This window comes from Rana temporaria, chromosome 2, assembly GCF_905171775.1.
Source record: "Rana temporaria chromosome 2, aRanTem1.1, whole genome shotgun sequence".
In the NCBI taxonomy this organism is placed as follows: Eukaryota; Metazoa; Chordata; class Amphibia; order Anura; family Ranidae; genus Rana; species Rana temporaria.
In genome coordinates, this window is record NC_053490.1 from 217,795,960 (window position 1) to 217,817,723 (window position 21,764).

At 44.9% G+C, this 21,764-nt stretch overlaps 1 protein-coding gene across 6 annotated transcripts in view; it reads right to left on the reverse strand.

Moving 5' to 3' along the window:
• NPAS2 (neuronal PAS domain protein 2) overlaps positions 1-21,764 on the reverse strand; it is a 149,941-nt gene that overhangs the window by 38,211 nt on the left and 89,966 nt on the right. For all 6 annotated transcript variants that reach the window (XM_040336443.1, XM_040336439.1, XM_040336440.1 and 3 more), the window contains 4 exons: positions 16,657-16,775; positions 6,894-6,976; positions 3,640-3,746; positions 2,666-2,813 (listed from right to left, as the gene is read on the reverse strand). In XM_040336443.1, the coding sequence (XP_040192377.1) occupies positions 2,666-2,813; positions 3,640-3,746; positions 6,894-6,976; positions 16,657-16,775 (457 nt within the window). The remainder of the gene's footprint in view (positions 1-2,665; positions 2,814-3,639; positions 3,747-6,893; positions 6,977-16,656; positions 16,776-21,764) is intronic.

Consider the following 21,764-nt stretch of genomic DNA (forward strand, 5'->3'; position numbering starts at 1 on the left):
GGCAATGTCATGAATTACCTCGGCCACCAGAGGGCGCTAGCGGCGCATCGGCACGCGCAATGCGCGCGCAACCACGGCATCGCGCTCGTGCACGCGCGCACCGGCGGTAACGGCGCACGGGAGCGCGCACCGGCGGTAACGGCGCGCGGGCACGTGCAGGCGTCCATTTGGCGCCAAAACAACCTACTTAAAGTGTCCTGGGAGCCTGGCCCCTTGCTGTCCGGTCTGCAGCGTTTCCTGAGACCACCTGTACCTGTACCTATACCTGTACCAACTACTCCTGCTTGATCCAGATCCTGATACCCGGCTTGTCTTCGTTTGTTCCTGTCTTCCGCCTGCCCTGACCTCGGCTTGCTCTGACCATCCTTCTGCCTGAACCCTGGTACTCCGCTGCCCGTCTGTTGCCGACCCGGCTAGTCGACCTCTCTGTTACCTGGGCCTCTCCTGCTACCAGTCCGGCTGCTCCTGCCTATCCAGTCTTCTGGGACCCTGTCCAGTCTTCTGGGACCTGCTGCGGCCAGACTTTCAGAATACCTTCCTTTCCGGCTTACCTGCTGTTCCAGTGCTCCTGCATCCAGGCTGCTACTTACCGGCCTGCACCTGCCTCTCAGAGACTTCCTTGGACTCCGCAGAAGCTCTATCCGTCCCCTGCACCAGCGTCATCCCTGGCGCTTGTGCGACTCTGCATTCCCGCTCCCCCTGTCTACTCTACCAGGGGTCCGGGATCAGAGGAGCAACAGCAGCCACTTCCTGCACGTCGGGCTCATCCTTAAGGTACGTGACAACATTCCTATCTGTATCAATGATGAGCCCCCATTTGTCAGCCTCAACCCAGCAGCAGAAGCAGCGCATTAGGACCCAGTGCTGGCTACTTTATGGGGCTCAAGGGCATATGTCCAGGAAGGCCAGCACAATTGGTTGGAGACAGCTGTGCCTCTTACAGGTTGCCTAGCAATGGTTGTGCTACATAGCCTTCTCTGTTGACATTCCGATTGGGATGCGATCCAGGTCATGTTCCCAGTTGGATCTAATATAAAATATGATAGCAGTTTTACTGATCAGAGCCCCCACCTTACTGGCCTGGAGCCCACATGGCTGCTGAACATATGGTTGTAAATGTGAATGTACTTTTGATTCTAATAAATACTGTGTTTATTAGATTCTATTGGGAGCATCACCTTGATCACATCCATATCAGCATGTCAACAGAGAAGGCTATGCAACATTACCACTGCTAGGTGACCTGCGGGGGGCTCAGCTGTCTACAACCAATTGTGCCAGCTCTCCCCCCACATGTATCTGGTACTGGGTCCTAATAGACTTCCACCGCTGCCGCAGAGACGCCAGCCCAGCAATGTCAATAGAAGGGGCGGGACAGCAAGAGTAGGCTGAGAACCCCCACGGTGGTGGAGCGCCAGGAAGCGGTCGCATGTGCAACCTTTGCAACCCTGGTAGTTCTTTTTAACCCTTTATTCGGCTGCTAGCGGGGGTTAAAAGCGCCCCGCAAGCGGCCGAAAAGTGCGGCCGAAAAGTGCCTCTAAAACTAAGATAAAGTGCTGCTAAAACTAGCAGCGCTTTATCACCGATGCCCCCGTGTGAAAGTGCCCTAAAGTGTATTTGCTCTTTTGCTGTCAAATTTGAGAAAACCCTGATATACGTTTGTTATGTGTTCTAATTTACACAGCATGTCTATTTTTTTGTTTATTAGAAATATTTCTTATTTTTTTTAAGTTTCTCAGGACAAGGTATCATGGCTGACTTGCATGTTTTTTTGAACAAGCTTAAGCTAGGTATACTTGTATTGAAATGTGGCCAGTTTAGCAGGAACTGGCTGAATGTTAGTACATGTGTAACCCTGTCTCCTCAAAAGAAGCAGGTCATTAATTGGGTTTCTGTCGAATGGTCCTGCTAGAAAACCAGCATTCGATCATCAGCCTCTGTCTGAAACCATGTATTCTGATGAAGGAAAGTCCCAGCTATCAGAATACAATAGAGCAGTAAGAGGGATTTCTGCACCCGTATCGCTTGTGCGGATTCAGAGATCTGTGAGTTTTTTTTTGTTCAACCCGCTGGTTGAATGAAAACAAGCTCTGCATATATACCCAGCTTCAAAGTGAATCTGTCCCAAGGTTTGTCCTTATTAAGATAAAATGCAGATGGGTGGTTGCTATATGTTTAACCCTTTGTTAGGATAACAAAGGGTTAAAATAATGAAGATCTGCCTGCACTGTACAAACACAGTAAATTGTGGCAGACACAGCTTCCCAGCCCCCTCACAAACAAATAGATACAGTATATGTAGGATTGTCCAGAATAGAGCATCTGAAAAAGGTAAGCTGCACATTTTTAAAAATATTTCTTTTGAAGTTATGCTATGTGAATGGAAACATGTAACAAATATTTAGTGGGTGTTTACCCAAACTGTCTGCAAAAGTGGAAGTACACTTTAAAGCTTCACTGATCAGCTGACTGGAACCATCATCAGGACTGCAAAACTACTCAAAGCTTTTCAGCTTTCTTTCCATTATTTTGGATATTGGTTAAAAAAGCCAGATTGCTTTTAAATAAAAGAATCAGTCATTGTGTAACAGGAATTGTAGCAGAGAATATATTTACAAATGATATGTCTCCTGAATGTCAGAAAAAGCTAGAGATAATTACATACCTTACAACAGTGTGTGTGCATACGATAAACTCTGGTTTGGAGTTCCACTGATGATATGTGATATAGTAATGAGTCTGAAGCCAGATCCATTGTTGACCTTTGGTTAGAAACCGATAGCAGCAAGACTTTCCCTTACCAAACTGCATTACTGTAAATAAAAAAAATAAAAACATTTATAATAAAAAAAATGTGCGGTTTAGTTATACCTGTACTGTATTGTTATTAACAATATAGTTTATCTCATTGTATTCTGCACTCCTGTATTTGTTAAGTCTACAAGGGGGATGATTTACTACAACCGGAGATTGAAATATCTGATGCAGCTGTGCAAGGTAACCAATCTGGTAGCTAGGCTTTCAACTCTTGCTTCTTCAATTAAGCTTTGACAAAAAAAAAAAACACCTTGAACCAGATTGGTTTTAATGCCTAGCTACACCAGATTTTGTACTCTCCACTTTTAGTAAATTAACCCCAAGTCATACCCGGTACTGTGACTTCTTCAGTCTAGAGTGCATTCCCATATATATCATTTTTGTTTTCCTTAACAGGTTTAATATATATATATATATATATATATATATATATATATATATATATATATTGCACAGTCAACAACAGTACCATGGACATGTGAGATGACATTTGAAAATACACCAGGACGATGCACAACAAATAATAACAGATTTTTTTTTTTGCAGCGCTGATTGAGCGGCTAAAATCGAAATGGGTTGTTGAACAGTTGACTGGCAGATCAATGTCTCTTCAACCACAGTGGCCATACATGGATCATAATTTGGCCATTCTCTGCTGAACAGTCTGAATTTAGATCCATGTATGGCCAACTTAAGGTTGGCTCTACACCTATGTGTATACATTAGCCTTTCTCAGCTCTGGAACCCTAAGTATTTATATTAATCTACACCAATTTTCCTACCATTTGTCTACCTTCGTGTTTAACTTGTGTGAGTACTTACAGTGTTCATGGCACTTTGCTATTATCTCCAGGTCATCTACATGATAGTAGTCATACCCAGATGTACCAAGAACTTCAAAAGGTAAATATCCAATGATTGGCGGGGCTCTGCAAAATAAGAGGGTAATGTCAGTAGTCATGTGGTGGTTTTAGAAAGTACTTCTAGGAAATGCAAGAAAGGAAAAGTTACAAAACGAAAATAGTAGTCAAAAAGCAGTCAATTACTGTATATCCTAGTTTTTAGCCCTGGTTCACACTGGGTACGATTTGGAACAATTTGAGATGCGATTTGACATGTCAAATCGCATCTCAAATCGGCGGCAATTGTCGGCAATGGCACTGTCCTAATCAGTGCGACGCCGCATCTGCGATTTCAAAAAGTAGTTCCTGTACTACTTTTTGCGATTTCGGGCCGCGATTTACATTAAATTGCGGCCGAAATCGCGGCAAAATCGCAGCCGCAAAATCGCGGTAAAATTGCGCATTTTACCCCGATTTTGAATTCGCAGCAGTGTGAACCTAGGCTGAAAGTCAGAAAATCTCATAGGTTTTCAATGGTGCATTTTCAGGTCAGCATGGTAGCAAAGCAGTTTGAACTTTTGCCTTGTACAGTTGGAGTCCTGAGCTAAATTCACAGCAAGAAAATTAATTACATTGCATTTGAGAAACCTAATGCAAACCTGAGGAGGTCATACAACATTTCTCGGTGATGGTAAACTGTGGTGCAGGAGTGTAAAGCTTGCTATACACAGTTCGATTTTAACGTTCCTTTCTAATGGGGACGAGCTTCGAGTTCGAGTCGAACTCATGTTCGACTCGAACATTGCCTGTTCGCCTGTTCGGCGAACAGCGAACAATTTGGGGCGTTCGCGGCAAATTCGAAAAGCCGCGGAACACCCTGTTAAAGTCTATGGGAGAAATCTAAAGTGATAATTTTAAAGGCTAATATGCAAGTTATTGTCCTGAAAAGTGTTGGGGACCTGGGTCCTGCCTCAGGGGACATGTATCAATGCAAAAAAAAAGTTTTAAAAACGGCAGTTTTTCCGGGAGCAGTGATTTTAATAATGCTTAAAGTGAAACAATAAAAGTTAAAGATTCATTTAAATTTTATACCTAGGGGGGTGTCTAGTATGCCTGTGAAATAGCGCATGTTTCCCGTGCTTAGAACTGTCTCTGCACAAAGTGTAATTTCTGGAAAAAAAGTAATTTAAAAATCACTCGCGGCTATAATGAATTGTCGGCCCTAGGCAATTCAGAGAAAATTCATTCATAAAAAAAAAAGCGTGGGGATCCCCCCAAATTCAATTACCAGGCCCTTCAGGTCTGGTAAGGATATTAAGGGGGAACCCCGCCGTCAATTAAAAAAAAATGATGTGGAGTTCCCTCCAAATATCCATTCCAGACCCTTCAGGTCTGGTGTGGATTTTAAGGGGAACTCCACGCCATTTTTTTTTATTTGGGGTGGAGTTACCCCAAAAATCCACACCAGACCCCTTATCCGAGCACGTAACCTGGCCGGCCACAGAAAAGAGGGGGGGACAAGAGAGCGCCCCCCTCCTCCTGAACCGTACCAGGTCACATGCCCTCAACATGGGGAGGATGTCCCCATTTTGATGGGGACAAGGGCCTCATCCCCACAACCCTGGCCGATGGTTGTGGGGGTCTGCGGGCGGGGGGCTATCAGAATCTGTAGGCCCCTTTAACAAAGGGGACCCCCAGATCCTGGCCCCCCCTATGTGAATTGGTAATGGGGTACATTGTACCTCTACCAATTCACTAAGGAATTGTAAATAATAGTAAAAAAACACACACACTGTGGAAAAAGTCCTTTGTTAAAAAAGAAAAAAATTATCTAGCTGTGGTAATCCACTCTCGATCCCCACTCCAACGTTGTCGGTATCCAGCCATGGGTGCTCTCCTCTCCGCCGGGGTCCAGTGTTGAGAAGATCCATCCAGGTTCGGGATCCAGAGCGCACGCTTCGCCGGCCGTCTGTCTCCACCGGAGGCAGCCCGGCGAATGACGCGGCTTGGGCCAGTGACAGCTCTTATATAGGTGAGGCGGGGCCTGGGCTTCCCCAGTGATGTAGTCAGATTGGTAGAGGTACAATGTACCCCACTACCAATTCACATAGGGGGGGCGGGATCTGGGGGTCTTCCAGATTCTAATAAGCCCCCCCGTCCGCAGACCCCCACAACCAGCGGCCAGGGTTGTGGGGATGAGGCCTGGTACGGTTCAGGAGTGTGGGGGGCGCTCTCTCGTCCCCCCCTCTTTTCTGCAACCAGCCAGGTTATGTGCTGGGATAAGGGGTCTGGTGTGGATTTTTGGGGGAACTCCACACCATTTTTTTTCATTTGGGGTGGAGTTCCCCTTAAAATCCACACTAGACCTGAAGGGTCTGGAATGGATATTTGGGGGGAAACCCACGTAATTTTTTTTTAAATTGATGGCGGGGTTCCCCCTTAATATCCATACCAGACCTGAAGGGCCTGTTAATTGAATTTGGGGGCCCCCACGTTTTTTTTTTTATGAATGAATTTTCTCTGAATTGCCGGGAGCCGATAATTCATTATAGCCGCAAGTGATTTTTAAATTACTTTTTTTCCTTAAAAAACTACACTTTGTGCAGGGACAGTTCTAAGCACGGGAAACATGCGCTATTTAACAGGCATACTAGACACCCCCCCATGGTACGAAATTTAAAGGAATATTTCACTTTTATTGTTTCACTTTAAGCATTATTAAATTCACTGCTCCTGAAAAAATGGCCGTTTTAAAAAAAATTTTTTGCACTGATACATGTCCCCTGGGGCAGGTCCCAGGTCCCCAAACACGTTTTAGGACAATAACTTCCATATTAGCCTTTAAAATTAGCACTTTAGATTTCAAACGTTTTAGTCCCATAGACTTTAATGGGGTTCTAAAGTTCACACAAACTTTTGGTCTGTTCGCAGGTTCTGGTGCGAACCGAACGGGGGTGTGTTTGGCTCATCCCTACTTTCTAACAGATTCCTCCATTCATACTGTAAAGAATCGATGAAAAAAAATCTGCCACTGTGGCTATTGTATTGAGTATTGAGGCCATAAGAATAGCATAACAGTCAGGCAAGTAGCATTATTAGAAGAAAAGGCAGTCTGTTCATTTCTATCAAAAGAAGTTTCCCTTAAAAGCACAACTGCTGCAATTTATTCGCAGTGGCAGGTTTTTTGTTACTTGTGGTCCATTCTATCTCTACTTTAATAGAGTTGTTTTGTACCTGTGGTCTAGTGATAGGAACTTCCATTCAAGACTGTGCCTTGATGTGAATTCTTCGAAAGACTCATCAACTATACACATTTCCTGCAAATCCAAAGACACAACACTTTAAAGAATTCTGCTAACCATTACTTGGATGTAAAATAAATAGCGACAAAAATTACAATTGAAAAAAAGGGTGGTAGAGGACACTGCTATGGGGTTGACCCTGCCCATAACAGTGTCGTCTGTCACCTTTAAACCACCTCCCCCCCACACACACAGTGGCGTTTTCTGTCCCCCCCCCATGTCCCTTATAGCAGTAACCTCTGCGCTCCCCCCTTTCTCTCATAACATAGTTTCCTACATGTTTCTACAGCAGAGACCGGGAGGCAGAACATTTCTGGACAGAGGAGCTGGTAGAGTTACTTTTCATATTATCACGAAGATTAGTGGTTGCTTAGGACCACCCTGTGTCCTAGCAACCAATCACCTGCGGTTTAACATAAAATGTTAATTTGGCCAGCTCCTCTTCCCACCCTCCCTCCTGAGCTGTGATGCCTCCCGGTCTCCGCTGTTTACTGATGACAGCGGCGGAGGAGGCTGGGGGCGGGAGGGAGAGAGAAAGAGCAGGACATAGAAGGCGCAGCGGAGCCGTAGGGGAGACATGAGGCTCGGAGGAGAGACAAGGACCAACACTTAGAAGGCGGGGGTCGGTGGCGCAGAAACCTGTTCACAATCTACCTGTCACATGCCTGCAGTCGACAGGTGGACCGCGTACATGAAGTATTGCTTACAATTTGATTGCATTTTTAGAAAAGTTGAATAGCTGTTCTCCGGGATAAGTAAATATTGTCTAAATACAAAAGGTATGTGTTTTCCTACTTAAAATATTGTTTTTAAATTTGTTCCAGACCCATACAGTAGTACTTTGAAGCTGTGCAGGAGCTTCCTGGGCTGACTAATCACTGCCACTCTCGCATTTTGTGCTGGGTGACTGGCCTTATATTCAACCCCATTCTGTAGCTTTCTGCAGGCAGCCCTGAAATGGGTGGTGTGATGCATTTGCATATATGTCTCAGTTTAATTCTCCCTGCTTGCCATGTGTGATTCAGTCCTCGGCTAACAGGTTATTGAAGTGCTAATGTCCCCTCACTATTTCTAAAGGTTAATTGATCTATTGTGTTGTGTGAAGGAGATCTGGGTTTAAGTGGCTTTTGTTAATTATTCTGATTGCTTCATTGTGGTAATTATCTCTCTATATGCGGGGTCGAGCTGTCTAGTTAATGTATTCAGTACAACTAGTAATTAGCGTCACTGATGTCATTGTCTAAAGAAATGTGTCTTCAAGAATCGGCACCGAGATGTCTGCCTGTCCTCTGTATGAAGAGCCCCCACTGTGTGAAAAGGGGGTGGAGATTTCATTGTTCTTTGATTGGTGATTAGCTTGTAAACTGTATATATATCTAGCTGAATGCTGCCATTAAAGCTGTGTTGTTCCAGCAGTAAGCTTGTCCCATGTATGGCTTTTTGGGGCGACTCCAGGAATATTCCTCCACGTGGAATATTGGGGTGATTTTCGTTATGGGAAGAAGGGAACGTTGACGGGGATATCATTGTAATACCGTCACAATTGGTTGGAAGCAGCGGGATTTTCCCTTCTACTCTCCTTTACACCCGGATTCCAAGCAGACACTGGAAGAACTACTGGAAGTTCGTGGAAGGATTGCTAGCAACAAAACCAAGTGGGTCATCATAGCAGAATCAATGGAGCTAGACCAGGAGGACGGGATTGCAGCAACGCCAGCAGTACAAGAGATGGAGACACCAGTGATTCAGGAGGAGGAATCGCCAGCCAACAAGCTAATGAGAGAGAAGCTAGCATGGTTCGGTCCGAACCCAACGGCGGATGTGGTGCTGAGAGTGATGGAGCTACAGGAGGCTAAAGAAATAAGGGACGCAGAACTACAGTTAAAACTGGCAGCAGTCCGACAAGCAGCCGCACATTCTCCAAACAGTGAGTACAGCACAGCAGACACAAGGAAGATTCCGTTTAGCGCTTTTAAAGCTTTTGACGAAAAGGACTGTGAAATTGATAACTACCTGGCAGATTTTGAGAGACAATGTAACCTGCACCGAATAGCTAGAGGAGAGTGGGTTGCAATATTGTCAGGCAAACTGTCAGGCAAAGCTTCTGATGCTTTCCGGACCGTGCCAGATCAGGATATCCATAGCTACGCCCGGGTTAAAGAAGTGCTCCTGGCTCGTTATGCAGTAACCCCAGAGTCCCACCGACAGAAGTTCAGGGACTCACGCAAAACCACGGAAGACTCTTACGTGGAATGGGCATGCCAGTTATCCCTGTCGGCCTCTAACTGGGTTAACAGCAGCCAGGCCACCACCGCAGAGGACATTTTGCAACTAATGCTCCTGGAGCAATTTTACAATCACATCCAGACGGATGTCAAAGATTGGGTGAGAGATCGCAGGCCCATGACTCTACCAGAGGCCGCGAAGTTGGCGGATGAATATGCGGATACTCGCAAGACAAACCAGGTCACACCACGGGTACAACCTCCACGACCAACGGCGCCCTCACACCCACCAGCCGCTAGATACCAACCTCCTAACAGACCGATGACATCTAGCCCTCGCTATCCACGCCAGGAGGACAACGAACAACGCTGCTTCCGGTGCAAACAGCTGGGTCACTTCAAGCAGAATTGCCCCATGAATGACAACACCAGGTCAAATTGGTCTCAACCTGGGTACCGCCCACCAGCAGCAGCCCATTGTGTAGACTCGGCTTGGGATCTCCAGGAGCTGGGTCAGGAAGAACCATTGGACACCCTTTACGAAGTCCTCACGGTACAATCTGTTATCACGGACAACAGGGAACACCATTGTCAGCTAGTAATGGGCGACAGCCATGAGCTGGAGGGGCCCTGGAGGGAGCTGGGCAGAAAGAGGCACCGCCGGCTACCGCCCAAGAAGAAGAGGTCCTGGAAGCCGTATAACAAGCTGACCTGGGAGAATAAGAAGCGACTGGAGGAGAGGGAGTCGCAGCGGGCGTCCCAGATGCGGGCCGAGATGTTCGCCAAGGGCCCACCGGTGGCCCCTTACACCACCACCCAGTTCCTGATGATGAAGGACCACGTGGAGAGCCTGCAGGACATGAGCAAGCAGGAGCTGATCCGTGAGTACATAGAGCTGGAGGAGTGCATAAGCCGCATGGAGGAGGAGAACAACCACCTGAGGTCACAGCAGGCTGACCCCCCCAGGCTCCATGAACTGGAGATGGAGCTGGAGAAGCTCAAAGAGGAAAACTGGCGGCTGCGGAGGGAGCAGAGGGTGGCTGACCCTATGGGGCACTGATCCCCCCCCGAACTCTGAGCACCGGTGCTACAGCATTTCAACAAATATAACTTTTTCTTTTTTATGAATCACCTGTGATTGTCACTTCAGAGCCATAACCTGCCCCTCCCATAGCGGGACACTTAGATGGCGGCGCACAGACCCATTCGCCGTCTTCACACTGACTTCTGGTGACTCTGCAGATCGCACAAAGACTTGGGGACTGAACGGCGTGTGATCTGACGACCTAGTGGCATACCTGAGTCTGAAGCAGTTGCCAAGGGAGGTCAGTCACGCCAAACGGAGTTAACCTCGGACTAAAAGCTCTGAACCCGTCAACCCTACTGGACCAGGGAAGGTCCAACCGGGTTTGCCGGAGCAGGGAGAAAAAGGGGGGCCATTGTGATGCATTTGCATATATGTCTCAGTTTAATTCTCCCTGCTTGCCATGTGTGATTCAGTCCTCGGCTAACAGGTTATTGAAGTGCTAATGTCCCCTCACTATTTCTAAAGGTTAATTGATCTATTGTGTTGTGTGAAGGAGATCTGTGTTTAAGTGGCTTGTGTTAATTATTCTGATTGCTCCATTGTGGTAATTATCTCTCTATATGCGGGGTCGAGCTGTCTAGTTAATGTATTCAGTACAACTAGTAATTAGCGTCACTGATGTCATTGTCTAAAGAAATGGGAATCGGCACCGAGATGTCTGCCTGTCCTCTGTATGAAGAGCCCCCACTGTGTGAAAAGGGGGTGGAGATTTAATTGTTCTTTGATTGGTGATTAGCTTGTAAACTGTATATAAATCTAGCTGAATGCTGCCATTAAAGCTGTGTTGTTCCAGCAGTAAGCTTGTCTCATGTATGGCTTTTTGGGGCGACTCCAGGAATATTCCTCCTCGTGGAATATTGGGGTGATTTTCGTTATGGGAAGAAGGGAACGTTGACGGGGATATCATTGTAATACCGTCACAGGTGGGCCAGCTGCTCAAATGTTATACCAAATATTAAAAAGATATTAAATGTTTGGAAGACATGTCACCTTAAACAGTAAATGGAAGCTTAAAATGGCTATGACTGAAGAATTAAACAGCTAATTCTAGCAAGTGGTGATTTAGTAAACTCTACTACATTACAGTTTTTTACAGGTTGCTTTGCAATAGCTGATAACTTTTTTTGTGACAATTTTCCTTTACGAACACTCTAAAATGCCCACATTGTTTTAAATTCAATAGCAACACCCTTCATTTTTCCCAACACTTCAATTTAACCTGGTAAATTTATATTAAAGCAGCATAAATTACTTATACAGGCATAATGTGAAAGCTCACGATGCATCCCTCTTAAGGTATGAGGTGCAAACCTGGGAACGTTTTATATAACCTTACTCTGATTTTAAATATGACGCCATCTTTAACTATGCTACTACAAAAAAAATAAAAAAAGAGGACCTAAAGTGCAACCATACCTTAAGAACCCATTGTTCTTTCATTCTATTACTAGGGTAGGACCCACTAATTCGGGGTACTTTGTCACAGTAAGTGGGCTTAGCACTATATGACTATATAGTGTGACCAAACCCCCGTATTTTTGAATATGTTCAGGTGTTTTTAACTAGCCTTGCAGGATAAATGTCATTTTTGCATGTGTGCGCTATAATCTGTTTTGTACTGTATTTGGTCTTATAGCAGCACCAGCTTAGATGTATAGCATTTTAGGGTGTGCCCACCAAGTATCTTTTTGTATTTTGTATAGACCCTGACCAGGTCTCTTGGCTGGAGCACCCCTCCCCCTCTTCATTACCTCACATTAGTGGCCACCAGTATAGGAAGAATCCCTTCAGTTCTCCCACATAGAGGAGTATATCTCCCATGGTTGAGACCCAGGTTCTTTCATTCTATTACTAGGGTAGGACCCACTAATTCGGGGTACTTTGTCGCAGTAAGTGGGCTTAGCACTATATGACTATATAGTGTGACCAAACCCCTGTATTTTTGAATATGTTCAGGTGTTTTTAACTAGCCTTGCAGGATAAATGTCATTTTTGCATGTGTGCGCTATAATCTGTTTTGTCCCATTGTATAACTGTCTGATCAAATTCCTAGGTATTCTTCGATTATTTTTTGATGAAAGGAAGGTTCAGTCAACCTAAACACTGATCCCCCCTAATCTTGGATCCTAGAGCAGCATTTTCAGGACAGATACGTAGCTGAAGACTTGCATATACAGTGGCAGTGTATTTCCTTACTAATGTTTTGGACTTTTAAAATAAAGTCTAAACAGAACATACTGTATATGGTATACAGTTTGTGAAAGCAATAAAAAAAGATGGCAAACCCCTTCTACTCTTCACAAAATTTCACCTCTGGTATCTGATAGATGCTGGAGATGTAAACGCGAGGAAGGTTTGATGCTACATATTTGGTGGTCATGCCCTCTTATTCAATCTTTCTGGATATCAGTACACAAAACTATTAAACTAGTCACCTCAGAGAACTTGAGTTTCACACTGCTTCAGTATCTCTTAGGCCTCGTACACACGACAGAGATTCTCGGCAGAATTCACCGAGAAACTCGGTCAAAACCCGGATTCTGCCGAGAATCTCTGTCGTCTGTACAGTTTTGGCTAGATGGAGCCGCCGAGGAACTCGACGAGAAAATAGAGAACATGTTCTCTATTTTCTCGTTGTCCTCGTTCTTCTATGGGAGAAGCCGGCCCGCCGAGCTCCTCGGCGGCTTCATCCCAAAACTCGACGAGGAACTCGACGTGCCAAGCACGTCGAGTTCCTCTGTCGTGTGTACGGGGCCATAAACTTCAACTCTATCCCTAAGAAACAGTACTTGAAATCTCTCCCCATGTTCATGATCAATGCGGCGCGTTAATGCATCCCCTGTCATTGGCGTACTACTCATGTCCCAACGAAAGCTGAATGGTTTAGGAGAATTAACAACATAAAAAGAGTTGAGGAACTCATCAGCATCTCCCAAGAGAGAATTACCAAATTTTCAGCGATTTGGTCCAACTGGACATCATTTAAGGTATCTCAAAACTATCATTTGGTTACTACATAAAATTGGTTTTAATACAGGAAAATACGTTATCTCCAAGCCTCTGTATACTTTTTCCTACATATATGAATGTCACTCAGCTTTAAATGTCTGTAATCTTTCTACATCTCCCCTCCTCCCTCCCTTTGTTTTTTTTACCCTCCCCTCTTTCCATCTATCTATAAGATTATGCGATCAAACGCATATACCTGTTCTTCGTTCTAATTTCAAAAAAATTAAAAATACGGTGACAGTTTTGCTATTTGTGCTCGATTGCCAAAGATACTGGGCCAGATTCAGGAAGCGGCGCAATAGCTGTTTTGCTCCCGCGTAGCGAATGCCCCTGATTCAGGAACATCGCTACGCGGACTGCAGCCTAGGATATGACAGACATAAGCCTCCTTATGCCTTCATATCTCAGGCTGCATTCTTGCGTTGGCCGCTAGGGGGCGCGGCCATTGTGATCGGCGTATAGTATGCAAATTGCATACTACCACCGATTCACAAAAGTTGCGCGGGCCCTGCGCACGCAAGGTACGGAGTTTCCGTACGGCGACTTTAGCGCAAGGTTGCTCCTGCTGTAGCAGGGGCAGCCAATGCTAAAGTATAGCCGCCCTTTCCGCTCGTGAAATTTAAATTTTACGTCGTTTACGTAAGTGAATCGTGAATGGCGCTGGACGCCATTCACGTTCACTTAGAAGCAAATGACGTCCTTGCGACGTCATTTGCCGCAATGCACGTCGGGAAAGTTTCCCGACGGAGCATGCGCTGTTCGCTCAGCGTGGGAGCGCGCCTAATTTAAATGATTCCCGCCCCCGGCGGGATCATTTACATTAGGCGCCCTTACGCCGGGCTATTTAGCATATCGCCCGCGCAATTTACGGAGCTACTGCTCCGTGAATCGCGGGCATATCAAAATATTTGCGTGGGCGCAGAGCAAAAAACGTTGCCCTGTGCCCACGCAAATATTGCGCGGATCTACCTGAATCTGGCCCACTGTATGTAATGATTGTATTGATGTATAACATCTTTGCCAAAATTATTTTCTTTTCTCATTACCTACATGGTGTATTATTTACAATGTATTATGCACTTTTATTCACCCAATAAAGACTTTTTGTGAAAAAAAAAAAGATGGCGATCAATAGATCAACAGAGATTTGGGGCATTAACAAAGAGATCCTGAAAAGCTTGAGGATAAAGACCTTTATTTAATGTAGCGCCCCCTTACTTTCAGTACGGGCACTACACTAAAGTTAGTGGGGAATGGGAGAGTTAATATTTGCTCCCATTCACGATTTGTTAAATTTGGGCTGCTGTCATTCCGGAACTGTCCTATGGGTCAGTCTGTGCTCCAGGGGTCCGATCCCACCCCTGGGTGACAGTTGACGCTAGAAAGGTTCTGGCAGAGCCACTTTTCCCCAGCAGCCAATTGGAGGAGTTTTCCCTCGCTGGGCATGCTGGGGAGGGGTATATATGTGGCAGACGCCATTGATTCCTCTCTCTTCGCGGGGTCCCAGTTCCAGGTGCGGCATCCACCTTTGGGGTGCGCGCATCCATGGACCCCGCCACTATTGCCTACCTGGCCAGAGTTGCGCACCATGGGGAGCTTCATCCTGATGTTGAAAGGGGCCCCAGCGACTTGCTGGGTCCTGAACTTTACTAGGAAGATCCTAGGCTGAAGACTGTGCGGTGGGGGATCGGCTCAGGGAGAACACAGAGAGCGGTTATCCAGGAGTTCTGAACGAACCATCGGGAGTCTGGTTACCGAGATACTGACAGGTACAGTGCAGCTGTCTACCGGTAACTCTAACTGAATTGACTGGGAGGATTCGCTCAATCCAACCATCGCTCATTACATTTCTAAGCCTGTGGCAGAGGCCTGTTTCCTCCCAGCGATCTACAAGTGACACTTCGGCTGCCAGGCTTGTGGCAGAGGTCTGTCTGGGGGCACTTCACCCACTCTGGCTAGAGTGGCGACGAACTGATTTCACTGTTACTGAGAGCAGGATTGCTCTCTTCATATCTAAAGCCTGATACTTTCGTTCTTCTTATGCTTCATCAACCTTTCCTATCCTACCTCATGTTGATGTTGGCCGTGTTGGGCCTTGGAATAAAGCATTCAAGAAAATCCATTTGATGACTGGACATTCGCTCACTGTTTTGGCTCACTGCTGTCACCCCTAGACACACTACAGGGTAACTTAATACGCTGATCCCAAAACAATCAGCGGCTCCTTCGGGGGTAGCGCTACATTAATATAACGTATGGTGAAAGCAAACATACACACACCCAATGATATGCAGTGCCTTGAAAAAGTATTCATACCCCTTGAAAAGTAAATGTATTTTATTGGGATTGTATGTGATAGACCAACACAAAGTGGCACATAGTTGTGAAGTGGAAGGAAAATTATAAATGGTTATACTTTGTACAACCACCTTTCGCTGCAATTACAGCTACAAGTCTTTTTGGGGATGTCTCTACCAGCTTTGCACATCTAGAGAGTAGAAATGTTGCCCATTCTACTTTTGCAAAATAGCTCAAGCTCTGTCAGATTGGATAGAGAGCAGTAATTTTCAAGTCCTGCCACAGATTCTCAATTGGATTTACCGTATTTATCGGCGTATACCGCGCACTTTTTTGCCCTTAAAATCAGGGCAAAATCGTGGGTGCGCGATATACGCCGATACTCGTTTCCCGTGCTGTGTTTAAAACCACTCCGCCGACATATACCGAGTGCAGTACACTTGGGTATACTCGGGTAGGCTTGGCTCCGCTCGCGGTCACGTCCTGTACGTCCTTTACGCGAGAGGAGCCGAGCCTGCCCGAGTATACCCGAGTGTACTGTGCTCGGTATATGTCGGCAGAGTGGTTCAAACACAGTGTGGGAAGCGGGGATCGGCTGAAAAACACAGCGGGGAGGACACCACGATGGCCGCAGAAGGAGGCCAGACCGGACAAGGCCGCCGATGGACGCCGGGCAAGACACCGACGAGGGGCATCTAAACTGTAAGTATTTCTTTTTTTTCCAGGAATTTTCCTTCTAGGTTGGGGGTGCGGAATATACGCCGGGGCGCGTTATATGAAGATAAATACGGTAGGTCTAGACTTTGCCCGGGCCATTCTAAAACATGAATATGCTGGGATATAAACCACTCCATTGTAGCTCTGGCTGTATGTTTAGGGTTGAAAATCTGTTGAAGAAAGGTGAAATAAGGACTGTTTGCAGCAGTTCTTTGAAAAAAATTGAGTTTGCTAAGAAAGAATGCAGAAAGAACTACCCAATTAAAACAATTTACAGAATGTCTGTCACAACAAAAAGATAGTGACTAGTTAGCCAGTAACTAGCTATCTTGGTACTACTGATGAGGCTTACCACTTACCTTTAAAAACTGAGGTGTTGCAAGTCGGACAGTAGCAATGAAGCAAACCTGCTTGTTGAGCTGTGATCTGTATGTTCTTGAAACAGCTCCTTCATAGCCATTACTTGAAGGCATTGGCACTGCAATGAAAGTGTGCATATACAAAATGTTAAAGAAAATATGGCATCTTTAGCATCTGTGGTTGACATTAATTATAACCAGGATACACAATCTTTAATATCGATTGTAAATGCTAACTTATGATTTACACCTCTATTTGTCTCTTTGACCACTGTCAGAGACAAAAAGTGATGGGAAATCAAAACTTTTGAACTGTCATCAGAGCTAGAAGTGAGGGAAAATACTCCCGTAGGGACATTCAGTTCATTTTAGAGAGATTTTTTTTCCTATTGTGTCTTCAGTGGGGCACAGGTTTTAACCCTTTAATATGCTACATTTAAAACAAACAAAAAAAGTATTGTCTTTACATACACTTTAATGCCTTTGCCTGGTGCTAGCCCCATCAGCAGCATATATTAACCTTGCCTTCTCTCTCCAGTTGCCAGGAGTGAAGAAAAATAACAGGTACTTCCAATATTACGGGCCATGGGACTCTCTCCCCTTCCTGCCATGTTACAGCATTGATGCAAATGTATAGTAGGAAGATTGCAAAATATTTTAAATCAATGAGGGGTTAGGGAAACAAAGCACATAAAATTCACTTCTGCCTAGGGGTTTGTTTTGCTTTTTACAGGCATGTATTGTTACATGGTCTGCCCCATATGTGTTTTGGTATTAAGGTGCTCATGCTCCATGGAATTTTGTCAACCACTGCTTGACTGCCCTTTATTTAATGTTGCAGTTGCCCAAATCCTTGTTTAAAATGTGTATGTCCACCCAAACTAATATTTTATTTGGTATACCTCTTTGGCACTGTAGAGGCTAGACTGTAGAGAAAATATAAAAAAGGTTACAACATAAAACTTTGTATTCAAAATGTGTTACTACAGTATTGTATTGTTCCTCTACAACTCCAGAATTAATATGCTAATTATGCGCAAAGTTTTTTTACTTAACTGTCCCCAAGAAAGTCTCTATCATTACAAGAAAAGCAGTGGTAACCAGTAAACTAAAATAAATAATGGAAACCACTAAAGTAAAGACCTCTAACTCCTCTTAGTTGGATGAAGAAGACGTTAAAAGCAGCATGCTGCACGAATACATCCAGTCCTTTTGCGATCCATCGAAAAATGTTTTAGGATTTTGTAATAATTAAATGTAATTTTCCAAGTACTTTGGAAAGTTTCCTTTCGCATAAAAACTCCCATTTAAAACCGAAAATCACCTTTATCATTTTATTATAGTCTATTCTCCTAACATGTTACAATATTTAGCCAAGGACCTCCACAAAATGTTATTTTATAATCCTTTGCATTACAAACTGCGTTTTTCCCTTTCTTATAAATGCTTTCATTATAGTATTCTTAGGAACAAACAATCCAATGTCATTTGATTTGCCTCCAACAGTGAGTCACACTGAAAAAAAATGAAAACCAAAATAACAAAGCTAAAACATGGCCCCAGCTGAAAACATTGGCCTGATTTTGTTTTCCTTATAATACAAAATGACATTTGGAATGAATGCTCTGTATACAAAATATGCACGTCCTTCCCCAAACGCTTTTCTACATGTTATAAACATGCTTTGGACCTCAGAGGTGAAATGAGGGCACTGAGTCACACTGCCTGTAAGGGATGTGAAGGAACTACAGTGTGGTTTCTGGAAGGCAGGCTGAGGAATTTCTGCAAAGGATGACCTATTTGGAAAGACACCAGCAGAATTTCAATCACTGGTCTCTGCAATAAAGAAGGCAAAAAAGTGCAGAAAGTCTTGCCTGTTAAAAAAGAGCAGGCAGTCTTTCCTGTGACTTTCTTAATAACCTTTGGTAATACATTAACTCTAAAGTGCAAAGGCCTAACTTGTGTTGTGGCACCAAATACTGAAGGGCCATTTTCTGGGATCCAATCTCTAGGTCTGTCTCTCATCTAATCAATTTATCCTAGCACTGCAACACAACTGTATTATATTTACTTAAGTTACCTTATTTTTCGATTTTAGGGCATATAGAAAATCTGAGAAGGGAAGGTTTGACCTATTCTATGACTGTAATTGCCCCATTAGAATAAAATCAAAGAGAGAATAAAAATTGGATTTTTGTACTCACTGTAAAATCCTTTTCTCTGAGTTCATGGATGGACACATCATCTTATTCTTGACATTAGGGTATCCCACTAGGTACAACCCCTCTCCCTGCATCATGCAGCTCAGTTCGTCAAAAAGCAGTACAAACATATAAAAGGAGGAGTGGGTGCTGTGTCCATCCATGAACTCAGAGAAAAGGATTTTACGATGAGTACAAAAATCCCATTTTCTCTTTCGTTCATGGACGGACACAGAATCTTATTCTTGACACTAGGGATGTCCCCAAGCAGTGTCAAAAACGAGGGGTGGAAACAGCAATTAAACCAACATCACCCCAAACAAACAGAGCTCCTCAACTGAGGAGTTTCAACCTTAAACAGCCACCTGCAAAACCATTGCGGCCGAAGCAGGCATCCGCAGACGCATGCTGGTCAACCTAGTAAAACTAAGTGAAAGTGTGAACGGACGACCAGGAAGCTGCCTTACACACTTGTGAGACCGACGCTTGATGTCGGAAAACCCAGGAGGCACCTATTGCCCTGGTCAAATGTGCCGTGACAAGGAAGGGAGGTGTCCGCCCTTTAAGGGCATAACCTGATTCCAATCTGTCTGATCCACCGAGACATGGTGGCCGACGAGACCGCCAGGCCTTCCTATGGGCCAGTCACTGACACAAACAGTGAGTCTGACCTCCGAAAACGGAGTCGTAGCAGACAGATACACCCGCAGAGCTTGTACCAAGTCCAAGGAAAGCAAGCAATCTCTTGGAATGCGACGGCCGAGGACACAAGGATGAAGCACAATGTCCACATTTTGATAAAAAGGCCAAAACAAACCTCAGGTAGAGACAAGGCTGCGGACGCAGCACCGCCTCACCCTATAGGATGAGTAAGTGGGGAGACTTGCAAGACAAGGCCGCCACTCAAAGACCCCCTGGTAGAGGTAACATCCACCCGAAGGCTACTTACCAAGGGAGTGCCACCAGAGGAATCTTCTCTATTAGGTAGATTCAGGTACAATGGCTGAAAGTTACGGCGGCGTAGCGTAACCTGTTTAGGCTACACCGCCGTAAATTAGCTAGGCTAGTAATGATTCTCAATATGCTTACCTGCTAATTTACGGCGGCGTAGCCTAAAACGAGCGGGCGTAAGGGCGCCTAATTCAAATGGGTTGGGGGGGGGGGCGTGTTTCATGGTAATGAGGCTTGACCTCACGTTTTTGACGTTTTTTGTCACTGCGCATGCGCCGGGCGACTACATTTCCCAGTGTGCATTGCGGCTAAGTACGCCGTACGGGCCTATTGATTTCGATGTGGACGTAAACTACGTAAATCCCGATTCGCGGACGACTTACGCAAACGACGTAAAAATTTTGAATTTTGCGGTGGGAACGGCGGCCATACTTAACATTACTATTCCACTAGAGCCTAGCACTAACTTTACGTGGCCAATCTCTTACGTAAACGGTGTAAAAGTACTGCGTCGGCCTGGCGTACGTTCGTGAATCGGCGTATCCCCTCATTTACATAATCTACGCCGGCCGCAATGGAAGCGCCATCTAGCGGCCATCAGAAAAATTGCAATCTAAGATAGGACAGCGCAAGCCGTCGTATCTTAGATATGTTTAAGTGTATCTCTGTTAGAGAATACACTTAAACATAGGTCGGTGCAGATTCAGAGTTAGGTCGGCTCATCTGTAGATAAGCCGGCCTAACTCTTTCTGAATCTACCTATATGTACCTTAAAAAAGGTGGTTTCTGAAAAGACCCAGGGTACCAGATTCAATCCCACAAAGGCAGCAGTGATTGAACCGCAGGGGCCACACATGGAACCCCTTAGACAACGTACTCACCAGTGAATGAGCCACCAAGGGTCGCTGAAGAAACCAGCCAAGGCTGACAACCACCCCTCAATGGAGCAAAAAGCAAATTTTTCAACCACTCCACGCTGTCAAAAACAGCAGGATCCTGGAAGCTGAATATGTACATGAAAGCCTCTCCATCTCCACACCTAGAGATGTAGGCCCTTCAAGTGCGACGGTAATTCATCCGAAAGATGACTTCCATGCCCTCAGCATGGTGGAAGCACCGAACCGACGGGCAACGGTCACTTAGTATCCAACTGTGAGTTGATGAGGAAGAGTATTTTCAGGAGGAAGACATACATAGCCGAGACTGTATACACAGGACCACAAAACGCGTCCAAAGGGTCCTACCAGAAACCTTCGATCCTGGCCACAACCTCAAAACCTTCCGATTGGGTCGAGAAGCCAGGAGATCCCCATCAGGCGATCCCCATCTCCGGTAGAGGAGTCGAAACACCTCCAGGTGTAGAGACCATACACTTGGAGGTGGGAGAGCCAGTGTTTTTTTATCAAAGCTTGCAGCCCCAGTGCCGGGAGAAGGGCACTTTTTATGTGAGTAGCCATTTGGCTGGTGTTTTTACTCCATTTTTAATAAAATAGCGTTGCACTATGAAAGCTCTCTGTTTGTATTCCATGTTCTAAAATCTCAACATTCCGAGGGTGAGGTATCGTACATGCTCCAGTCGATTTATATGTCTGAAGGCATTATCCTGCTCAAGCGCATCTGACCGTCTTTTTCATTAAAGAGGTCAACCAGGTCTGGTAAGCACAATTTACTACTTGTGCACATTGGGTGTCGTACTAATTATCCAGGTGGTGGAAGATCAATTAAGTTTGCACGACCGGAGACGGTTTTTGTATCACAGCAAGAAATATATCTAGAGGATATTCGAGCATTGATGTTGTATCTTTGCACCAATGGGACTTTATTATTTACTATTGATTTATTGATTGATTTATCACGTACAACAGGACACATTTTTATTAATTTACTTGTTGTTGCATATTATAGGATATTATTTTTATATTATAAAAATTAACTTTACATATTTTAGGAGGCACT